General features: G+C 40.7%; 1 protein-coding gene across 1 annotated transcript in view; it reads left to right on the top strand.

Annotated features, from left to right (window-relative positions):
- Nucleotides 1-5,440: 5,440 nt before the first annotated feature.
- MAGIX (MAGI family member, X-linked) overlaps nucleotides 5,441-12,338 on the top strand; it is a 40,182-nt gene continuing 33,284 nt past the window's right edge. Inside the window, exons 1-2 of the mRNA XM_070736809.1 lie at nucleotides 5,441-5,505; nucleotides 5,617-5,693. Of these exons, the coding sequence (XP_070592910.1) occupies nucleotides 5,441-5,505; nucleotides 5,617-5,693 (142 nt within the window). The remainder of the gene's footprint in view (nucleotides 5,506-5,616; nucleotides 5,694-12,338) is intronic.

Here is a 12,338-nt window from a genome sequence, read left to right on the forward strand (position 1 = left end):
TATGACATGTGGACTTCAACTCCCAGAATTCCTCAGCTAGTGTGATTGGCTCAGGAATTCTGGGAGTTGAAGTCCATTTGTCATAGAAGAGCCAACTTTGCCTACCCCTGGACTAAGATAACAGTGACTGAAATTTGAACCCAGATTTTTCATTCCTGGTTCCAGATTTCTATCCAGGGTGCTATAATGACTCTTAAAACTAATTTCCTTTATCTGCATAGCCATGACATGAATGCTGCACCATAATTCAACAGGAAGACCACAGAATGTGGGACAAGTATATGTAGAAAGCAGGTGAGGGATATCTTGTATATGAGAAAAATACTTATTAGCATAATAGTGATATTGTTAATATAATTTAGGATGATCTGGAGACTTTTTGCTAAAAAATACTTATGTTAAGCTTTAATAGACAAGAAGAGATCTTTAGCAATAGCAAAATTTGAAGCTGTTTGCTAAACCATAGTTATATTTATCATGGATTCTGTCTTATATGACTGATAGAAGTTTCCATTGTTTTAGACGGAGAGCTGTTCTTCCCAGGGCTTTGGACTAGAAATGGAGTCCAAGTTCTTGTACCTGAAATTTCATTCTGTGTCAGTGATCTTAAACCATAATTGCACTTAGAGGGATTTATTTATTTATTTATTCATTCAATCATTCATTCGTTCATTTATTTGATTTTCTCTCACCCTTATTACTTTGTAAGTAACTCACAGGGGCAAACATAACCAATTCTCATTCCTCTTCCTCTTTTACCCATAACAACAACCCTGAGAGGCATAGTTCCCTCTAAGCTGAGCAGTGAGCAATCGCTCACTTAAAAATCATCATCAACTCAGAGTTTTCCAAACCTGCCCAGAAGCCGAGAGGGAAAGAGTGAGAGGGAAGGAGAGAGAGAGGAAGAGAGAGAAACAGATAGAAAAAAGAGAGGAAGGAAAAGAGAAAGAAAAAGAATGGGAGTAAGGAAGAGAGAAAGAAAATCAAAATCTAGTTTGAAACTAGCTCAACTATTTAAGTGGCATTTTGATATTGATAGAGTTGCCCTATTATGAGCTCACTGTTATAGACACACAGCATTTATTTATTTATTTATTTATTTATTTATTTATTTATTTATTTATTTATTTATTTATTTATTTATTTATTTATTTATTTATTTATTTATTTATTTATTTATTTATTTATTTATTTATTTATTATTTCTGTGCCGCCCAGTCCCAAAGGGACTGCTGCTCAGACACTATACTTTTCCGCCCACCCCAAAAAAAAATTAGAGAGAACACTGCTGAGAGGTAGATTGGACTGAGTGACTGACCCAAGGTCAGCCGGTCAGATCCCCTTTGGGAGGTGGAATAAGAAGAGGGAATGACTGTGTTATACTATATTGTACATAATTTGTAACAACACAGCTTTTATGCAATTAGTACTTTGGGTAGTTATCTTTTCGTACTATCAAGCTACTGCAAAGAGAGAAGCTGTAAATTCAGGACATGTTTTTATTTTATTTTATTTTATCCATTACATTTATGTGGCCTCCCAATTTATAGAATATAATCTTGGATGACTCACAATAGCAACATTACATAAATAACTTTTAATAAGAAAAGTAAAGCTCTTAAACACACACACATACCTCAGATGCTATAACACTCTTATCCCAAATATACATGTGTTGAATCCAACAATGGCTGTTTTTCTTTTCCCTCTAGTATCTTGTGCTTAGTGCTTATTGAAAAGTAAAATCTGAGACAGGACTTTATTAAATATTTGGAGCATACCAGAAAGATACCATCCTTCACACTGGCTGCATTCTAATATATAATGCCCTTTGTTTATGATTTACTGCAGGGGTGTCAGATTCAAGGCCCAGGGGCCAGATCCGGCTCATGGGGTACTTAGATCTGGCCCAAGGGGCCACCCTGGAAATGGCCTGTGGTGCTTCTGCCAGTGAAAAGTGAGCTTGGGATGGCTGCAGGAGAGTTACAGGAGGCCGCCGCAACTGGAAATGGAGCTCGGGAGCCTGTTTTTGTTGGCAGAGCACTAGGGCCACCATAAATGCCCCCGGCATGAGTGACATTGAACTAGCCATGCCCACCCAGTCCTCCGAGATCAAAAACAACCTCACTGAAATTGAGTTTGACATCTTTGATTTATTGCGATGTGTTGAAACTCCTTATTTATTGCAGAACACCAGTTTTTGGTCTTTTTTCTTTGCAAATATTTGGAGCTTTTTTTAGGCCACCTTAATGGCCCAATTTCTCACCATTTTGAGGCAGATATCATAGAAAAGCTGTAATATAAATCCTAAAATGAGATTAACATAGTTTAAGGAACAACAATGTTGTCTGTCCAGATCTCTTCCTCAAACAATCCCTATTTGATTTGTATCGCCCACTATAGTCACACACACACACACCTCCCAAGTCAGTGGTGGCTTCCAGTCCACCTACAACATTGTTGACTCATGGTTTCCAAATTATGAATAAAATAGCAATCACATTTATATTATTTATTTATTTTATTAATTTGATTTATATGCTGCCCACTCCACAAGGACTCTTATATTCAATTCAATTCAATTTATTAGATTTGTATGCCACCCCTCTCGGAAGACTTGGGGTGGCTCACAACAGTAATAAAACAATATTATAGCGAAACAAATCTAATATTAAAAGAAGCATATAAAACCCTATCATATTAAAAAGCAAACAGCACATACATACCAAACATAAATATAAAAATATAAAAAAGCCTGGGGGAAAAGTTGTCTCAACTCCCCCATGCCTGGCGGTATAGATGGGTCTTGAGTAATTTATATACCACTTTGTAGTGCTTTACAGCCCTCTCTGAATGGTTTACAGAGTCGACATATTGTTCTCCAACAATCTGGGTCCTCATTTTACTGACCTTGGAAGGATGGAAAGCTGAGTCATCCAGGAGTCAATAAAATTTTGGTTGTGCATTATTCCAGAATGTGGTTATAATCCAGTGCAGCTGTTAGTATGCAGCTGGAATACTGTGTTCAGTTCTGGAGACCTCATCTACCAAAAGATATTGACAAAATTGAACGGGTCCAAAGACGGGCTACAAGAATGGTGGAAGGTCTTAAGCATAAAACGTATCAGGAAAGACTTCATGAACTCAACCTGTATAGTCTGGAGGACAGAAGGGAAAGGGGGGACATGATCGAAACATTTAAATATGTTAAAGGGTTAAATAAGGTTCAGGAGGGAAGTGTTTTTAATAGGAAAGTGAACACAAGAGCAAGGGGGCACAATCTGAGGTTAGTTGGGGGAAAGATCAGAAGCAACGTGAGAAAATATTATTTTACTGAAAGAATAGTAGATGCTTGGAACAAACTTCCAACAGACATGGTTGGTAAATCCACAGTAACTGAATTTAAACAGTACCTGGGATAAACATATATCCATCCCAAGATAAAATACAGGAAATATTATAAGGGCGGACTAGATGGACCATGAGGTCTTTTTCTGCCATCAATCTTCTATGTTTCTATGTTAACCATACGCCGTTCCAGAGCAAGAGATGGTTGAATCTCCTGGTGTTTTGGTTGCCCACTTAAACTTGTGGTATCCTTTACACTCCATGTTTTCTTTTTTACTTGTCAGAGGTTTTAAATGTATCCCAATGAACAGTGGAAGAAGTAATGTCCACTGATATATGTACGTATCATATATACTGTATATAATTATGGGTATACTTTAACTGCATAGAAATACAAATAATGTTGACAATTGGGAATATGCCGGTTGGGCAGGTTTATGGTGAGGGACAGGAGAATATGTAAAGCTCTGCGCTTCCAGCAAACTTTCTTTCTTTCTTCTTTGTTTGCTTGTGATTTTCATGGGCTAAGCGGTGGCGAGGGGATAGTCAAACAAACAGCAGACCACAATTGTGAATCCTGTTGCACAGGTTTAACAAGTCTGAGTCTTTCGGTTAGAGTGTATGAGCTATTTTGGAGTACACTGTCTCCATTCATAGAGTTGGAAGGGGCCTTAGAGGTCATTATTACTAGACTGTCTCTCATAGATGGCCATTTTTCCTTTGTGAAGACTTTTGGCAAATAAGAACTTGATAGTTCATGTGGCAGTCATTTCCCTTGACAGACAAATAGAAAGAAAGAACTTTCTGATCTCTAGGCTAAATCTGCTTTCCCCAGATTTTAACTCACCGGTTCTGGTCCCACCCTTTGAGATAATAGGCAATAACTTCTTTTGTACAAAACCTCTAAATACATCTGAGCATGTATTTCACACAACTGTCCTATAGGCAAAGGTATTCTGACCAGGGCTGGGTTCTAACTTAACCTTGTTGCCGATTCGTTTTCTCCCGCGCCACGTGTACATGCACAGCACTAAAAATTCACTAAAAAAGCAAAAACAAGCTGGCAGCACATGTGCCCTGCCAGAAACGTGGCTTCTACACATGTGCAGAAGGAAAAAAAAATCAGAAAAAAGGTCCCCCCAAAATTAATAAAAAAGATGGCAATGTCCACAGACCAGCACCGACAGAAACAGTTCAATGGCATCATTGTGACGTCACTAGTGGTTTGCTACTGGTGTAGGTGAATCGATCCTAAACGAATCTGATTCAGTTCTGGAGACCTCACCTACCAAAAGATATTGACAAAATTGAACGGGTCCAAAGACGGGCTACAAAAATGGTGGAAGGTCTTAAACATAAAACGTATCAGGAAAGACTTCATGAACTCAATCTGTATAGTCTGGAGGACAGAATGGAAAGGGGGGACATGATCAAAACATTTAAATATGTTAAAGGGTTAAATAAGGTTCAGGAGGGAAGTTTTTTTTAATAGGACACAAGGACAAGGGGGCACAATCTGAAGTTAGTTGGGAGAAAGATCAGAAGCAACAGGAGAAAATATTATTTTACTGAAAGAGTTGTAGATGCTTGGAACAAACTCCCAGCAGACGTGGTTGGTAAATCCACAGTAACTGAATGTAAACATGACTGGGATAAAAATATATCCATCCTAAGATAAAATACAGGAAATCGTATAAGGGCAGACTAGATGGACCATGAGGTCTTTTTCAATCTTCTATGTTTCTATGTAAGTCTTGGCTTACAGTTTCTTCACCATCCTCTGAATTTGCTTCAACTGGTCATTGTTGTCTTGGAACTGTGGTGTCCAGACTGGATCCACCACACCAAATAGCCTCTGACCAAGACAGAACTGAGCAAAACCGTCATTTCCCCCTCACCTGGACTCTGTGCCTCTGTTAATGCATCTGAAAACAGCATCCCTGTGAAGTATCTTTTGAATCATGTCAGTTTCTCCTCACAGGACAAAGTAAAGCAACCTCTGGGGGCCCTGCGAAGCCCCCCAGCTGGATGTGGGGGGCTCAACCTGGGTCCCCGAAGTGAGATCCCTGGTTGTGCTGACTGTGGCGCCGTCATGGGGGGTGCTGGCCCCCATGTCCATGACTGGAGGTCCGAACGGATTGAACCCTGTGGCATTAGGTGAGTGCAACTCAGTGGGCAGGTGAACAAAGGCCGGATTTTGAATGAGAGGGGAGATGGAAGAGAAGCTCACATAATATTCATGCCTTCTTAATGTCTTCTTTCCCAAAGCTGCAGCACACGTCAAAGCCCCCAGGTGACTTGTGAAACACGCATCCCTGCCACAGAAACCACCCCAGCTGCGGGAGGTAAGTTGTGTAGGTACACAAAGGGCAGATACTGAGGAGGTGTAGGGTAGACCGTTGCTTGGCAATTAGTTTTTAACATGAGGCTCACAAAGGATCAACAACTTTGGCTAATTTCCACCAAATTAAAATTGGAGGCAAAAGGCAAATATGGACATGGATATTACAAACAACTGTAGATGTGGGCTGGTTGCTGAATGAATCAAACGCAGTCACATGATCCAGGAGAGGCAGCTTTCAGAACTTTGGAACTGGGTCATGAGTACTCCCAGGGAGGTCCATTGTAACTTCAAACAATAACTAAACAACAGGTCGTAAGTCGAGGGCTGCTTGTACTATTCTTATTATAGTAGCAAATTCATTGGTAAACCAGTTACTACTGATATGTATAAAATATAAAATAGATTTTTCCCTTCTTAGCTCAAATCACAGAGTTTGTTAAAGCCATAAAGTAAAATCTCCAATAATAGAACTATTATGTACATCTCTTTCTAAAAAAACAAGAACAGGTATACTAAAATAAAATTAATTTATTATTATTATTATTATTATTATTATTAAAAGAAAAGAATAATCGATTAGCCAAGTTTAGTTAATGGTGTGGTTTGTTGTGTAGATGGAAGTAGAAAATACTTTGGGAGGATATTTTTGAGCCCTTATTCAAAAAGAAATACGTAATAGTCAGTTGAAATCCCTGCCTGGAAACTTCTTCAAGATCAAATAAATGATTTGATTTCCCTTGGAAGCCAATGCTTTTTTCTTCTTCTTTCCCTTTGTGTTTTTCTCCCTCCTCCCTTATTTTCCTACTCTTTTCTTTTGTATTTTATATTATAAACTAACAAACAAATTGTGAAAAAAAATGATAAGACGAATGAAGTCTGTCTAGAGGCCTTGTATAGAGAACAGCATTGGCTTAGAGTTTCTATGAAACCAATAACACATGGACTTAAGCCAAGATACATAGAAGTACTGTACCCTTAAAATATTCAAAATCAACTGCTGAGGGCAGTGCATCCAGCCTGCCTAAAGTGAAAACCTTATGAAATTATAATAAATATAAAGGACTCTTGCCAAAATCGCATGTCTACTGCAAAATTGCATGTCTACTGCAGAAGCGGATGGAAATCTTGAGAGGGGAAGACTGGCCTTGCCTGTACGTCTTCAGTTAATTAAGATCTATTTCGGCCTTATTTTGGCCTCATCAGCTAGCCATACCCTCACTGGGACTTGAACCTGCAACCTTTGCCTTGTAAGGCAGAGAATTAACCTCTAGGCTACAGTATCCAATCCTTTCAGCTCTGTACCAGGGAAGGGTTACATTTTGTGTCGAATCACCCTGGTATATTGAAGGAACATCACAGCTCCTTTTTTGCCTCTTGGCCCAACCCAGGGCCATTTCCAAGGCAGTTAATTTTATTGATAGCCGACAATTCTATCTGTATGTGTCACATGTTTTTTTGCTGAATTTGAAAATTAAGGGAGACTAGGATAGATCTATTTCGGCCTTATTTTGGCCTCATCAGCTAGCCATATCCACTGGGACTTGAACCTGCAACCTTTGCCTTGTAATATATTATATATATATATATATATATATATATATATATATATATATATGATGGTCTTGGTATATTCGGGTTTCTTCCCGTGTAGGATTTGGAAATTTCTGGCGACGTTTCGATGAGGTCCCACTCATCATCTTCAGGCTGGTGTTTCTCTCCTTGATCTCAAGTGAGCACTGCGAGACCTGAGCTGCATTCCTTCTATAAATACTGGTGGCTGGGTGTGGTTTGATGGCTCAGCAATTGCCTGCTGTGTAGAAACTTCCTGGTGAGTCAGAGGGGTAACAATTGGGGTCGTTGATGTAGCTGAGGTATGCTGATTTGTTAATGGTTGTAGATTAGGCGTGATGTCCTGAGTAGTTGGGACTTGCAGGTTACTTGATTGCTTTACAATGTGTGTCCTGAGTCTGGTTTCTGTGGCTGGGATACGTTTGAGGGCTGGTTTCCAAATGTCTGGTAAGCGAGAGGTATCATCTCGCTTGTTCATATTTTGGGGATGTTTTTCTATCTCGATGGCTTCCATGATTATTCTTTTGCTGTAGTGTTCTGTTTTGGAAATTAATTTGGTACTGTCAAAATCAATTTCATGTCCTGTGGTTTTGAAGTGTTGGAAAAGGGAGGAGGTTTTTTCTTTTTTCTTTAATGCATTCTTATGTTCTGCAACACGTGCATTTACTCTCCTGTTTGTTTGTCCAATATATGTGGCTGGGCAGATTTTACATGGTATTTGATAAACTCCCTGGTTTTCAAGTTGGATATTGTCTTTCGGGTTTCTTAGGATGTTGGCTATTTTTTTATCTGTACCAAAGGCTGTCTTGATGTTGTGTTTGCGGAGAATTTTACTGATTTTATCTGTGGTGCCTTTGATGTAAGGGAGGAGGGCGATGCCATTGTCCTGCTCTGTGTCTTGGTTCCTGGGGGTTGTCTCTTTTTGGATTAAGTTGTTGATAGCCTCTCTTTGGAATCCATTGGAAATTAATACATTAGTGAGACTGTGTAATTCAGGTTCCAGGTGGTCTTTGTCGGCTAGGCGTTTGGTTCTGGAAATGAGGGTCTTGGCTACGGAATTGATCTGTGCGGGGTGGTGGTGGGATTTTGCGTTCAAGTAGCGGTTGGTGTGTGTCTTCTTCTGGTAGACGGTGTGTCCTAGGGAGCCATCGGGTTTTTTGTAGATTAGGACGTCCAGGAAGGGAAGTTTGTTGTTGGTTTCTATTTCCATGGTGAATTGTATTTTGGGGTGTAGGCTGTTGAGATGTATGAGAAAGCTGTCTAGTTTTTCTTTCCCATGTGGCCAAATTACGAAGGTGTCATCTACATATCTAAGCCAGAGTTTGGGTTTGTATTCAGATTTGTCCAAGGCATTGGTTTCAAAATATTCCATGTATAAGTTTGCGATGACAGGTGACAGGGGTGATCCCATGGGGGCTCCTTCTATCTGTTTGTATCTTTGTCCATTGTGGATGAAGTATGTATTCATCAGGCAGTGGTTGGTCAGATCTAAGATGTGCTTCGGGGGGTTGTATTTGTTTTGGATGGCTGTCAGGGCTTCTTTGATAGGCACTTGGGTGAAGAGAGATATGACATCGAAGCTTACGAGAAGGTCACTGGGTTGTAGGTTTTGTTCCTTTATGATTTCTATGAAGTGGAATGAGTTTTGTACATGAGACATGATGGATTCTGCATAGGGCTGGAGTTGTTTGGCGAGAAATTTGGCAAGATTCTGTAGGGGTGAGCCTATGGAGCTGACTATGGGTCTGAGTGGTGTTCCTTCTTTGTGTATCTTGGGGAGGCCATAGAGCTTGGGGCATCTGGATGATTTTTCTCTGGGGATGATTCTTTGCTGGATTTCTTGACTGATGGGAGAAGCTTTTATTTTGGATTTGGTGGTTTTTTCCAGGTAGGTGGTAGGATCTGTGCTTAGAGGTTTGTAGGCGGGGTCTTGGAGTAGGTTGGATAGCTTGTCTTGGTAGTCAGATGTGTTCATCACCACAGTGGCATTGCCTTTGTCTGCTGGGAGGATGATTATGTTATTGTCTTTCCTCAAGTTGGTGAGTGCTTTTTGTTCATCTTTATGTAAGTTGCTTCTGGGTGGAATGCTGGGTGGAACCTGAATTACACAGTCTCACTAATGTATTAATTTCCAATGGATTCCAAAGAGAGGCTATCAACAACTTAATCCAAAAAGAGACAACCCCCAGGAACCAAGACACAGAGCAGGACAATGGCATCGCCCTCCTCCCTTACATCAAAGGCACCACAGATAAAATCAGTAAAATTCTCCGCAAACACAACATCAAGACAGCCTTTGGTACAGATAAAAAAATAGCCAACATCCTAAGAAACCCGAAAGACAATATCCAACTTGAAAACCAGGGAGTTTATCAAATACCATGTAAAATCTGCCCAGCCACATATATTGGACAAACAAACAGGAGAGTAAATGCACGTGTTGCAGAACATAAGAATGCATTAAAGAAAAAAGAAAAAACCTCCTCCCTTTTCCAACACTTCAAAACCACAGGACATGAAATTGATTTTGACAGTACCAAATTAATTTCCAAAACAGAACACTACAGCAAAAGAATAATCATGGAAGCCATCGAGATAGAAAAACATCCCCAAAATATGAACAAGCGAGATGATACCTCTCGCTTACCAGACATTTGGAAACCAGCCCTCAAACGTATCCCAGCCACAGAAACCAGACTCAGGACACACATTGTAAAGCAATCAAGTAACCTGCAAGTCCCAACTACTCAGGACATCACGCCTAATCTACAACCATTAACAAATCAGCATACCTCAGCTACATCAACGACCCCAATTGTTACCCCTCTGACTCACCAGGAAGTTTCTACACAGCAGGCAATTGCTGAGCCATCAAACCACACCCAGCCACCAGTATTTATAGAAGGAATGCAGCTCAGGTCTCGCAGTGCTCACTTGAGATCAAGGAGAGAAACACCAGCCTGAAGATGATGAGTGGGACCTCATCGAAACGTCGCCAGAAATTTCCAAATCCTACACGGGAAGAAACCCGAATATACCAAGACCATCATACCTGTACCCGTGAAAATCTACGAAAACAAATATCTTACCTCTACGGGGAGGATACCTTCTTGCTGACCAGGACCTACGAGAAACTCGAGGTTCAAAGAGCTACCATCCTATGTGACCTCAAATTTCTACGCAACTGCCGAGACAGAAACTTGATCCCCAAATGCTGCCAACTAAAATTCCATTCTAAAACCCCATCCACTGAACGGATCCTGAAAAGAACTGAATTAGCCCTAATTAGAAATGAACTCCACAGAAAAAGATTCCTACTAGACCAAACCAACAAAGACCTACTCAGTCTTCACCTCAAACTCAGCAACAGAATCCACCCAATACTCTGGGACAAATCCAAACAACTAGCCTTCTGGAGAGCTGAAACAGAAACCTCCCTCAATACAGACATACACACCAGGAAACTCCACAATTTGGAAAAACACCAGAAGTCAAAACCTTTTCCACAGCAACTCATGAAGAATACAGTACATAATATATCGGACAGGACCCTCACCACAGCAGAAACCAACGTCCTCTCCAAAGGATTCAACTTTGCAGTCGCCCCCAAACGCATTCCCACTGAAAATATCATATGCGGAGTTGAAGCCACCCTAACTAAAATCAACCAAGATGAAGCCAACAAAATCAGACTCGAAGTCACCAATGTCCTCTGCTCCAGCATTCCACCCAGAAGCAACTTACATAAAGATGAACAAAAAGCACTCACCAACTTGAGGAAAGACAATAACATAATCATCCTCCCAGCAGACAAAGGCAATGCCACTGTGGTGATGAACACATCTGACTACCAAGACAAGCTATCCAACCTACTCCAAGACCCCGCCTACAAACCTCTAAGCACAGATCCTACCACCTACCTGGAAAAAACCACCAAATCCAAAATAAAAGCTTCTCCCATCAGTCAAGAAATCCAGCAAAGAATCATCCCCAGAGAAAAATCATCCAGATGCCCCAAGCTCTATGGCCTCCCCAAGATACACAAAGAAGGAACACCACTCAGACCCATAGTCAGCTCCATAGGCTCACCCCTACAGAATCTTGCCAAATTTCTCGCCAAACAACTCCAGCCCTATGCAGAATCCATCATGTCTCATGTACAAAACTCATTCCACTTCATAGAAATCATAAAGGAACAAAACCTACAACCCAGTGACCTTCTCGTAAGCTTCGATGTCATATCTCTCTTCACCCAAGTGCCTATCAAAGAAGCCCTGACAGCCATCCAAAACAAATACAACCCCCCGAAGCACATCTTAGATCTGACCAACCACTGCCTGATGAATACATACTTCATCCACAATGGACAAAGATACAAACAGATAGAAGGAGCCCCCATGGGATCACCCCTGTCACCTGTCATCGCAAACTTATACATGGAATATTTTGAAACCAATGCCTTGGACAAATCTGAATACAAACCCAAACTCTGGCTTAGATATGTAGATGACACCTTCGTAATTTGGCCACATGGGAAAGAAAAACTAGACAGCTTTCTCATACATCTCAACAGCCTACACCCCAAAATACAATTCACCATGGAAATAGAAACCAACAACAAACTTCCCTTCCTGGACGTCCTAATCTACAAAAAACCCGATGGCTCCCTAGGACACACCGTCTACCAGAAGAAGACACACACCAACCGCTACTTGAACGCAAAATCCCACCACCACCCCGCACAGATCAATTCCGTAGCCAAGACCCTCATTTCCAGAACCAAACGCCTAGCCGACAAAGACCACCTGGAACCTGAATTACACAGTCTCACTAATGTATTAATTTCCAATGGATTCCAAAGAGAGGCTATCAACAACTTAATCCAAAAAGAGACAACCCCCAGGAACCAAGACACAGAGCAGGACAATGGCATCGCCCTCCTCCCTTACATCAAAGGCACCACAGATAAAATCAGTAAAATTCTCCGCAAACACAACATCAAGACAGCCTTTGGTACAGATAAAAAAATAGCCAACATCCTAAGAAACCCGAAAGACAATATCCAACTTGAAAACCA

This window comes from Erythrolamprus reginae, chromosome 2 (genome assembly GCF_031021105.1).
Source record: "Erythrolamprus reginae isolate rEryReg1 chromosome 2, rEryReg1.hap1, whole genome shotgun sequence".
Taxonomy (NCBI): Eukaryota; Metazoa; Chordata; class Lepidosauria; order Squamata; family Dipsadidae; genus Erythrolamprus; species Erythrolamprus reginae.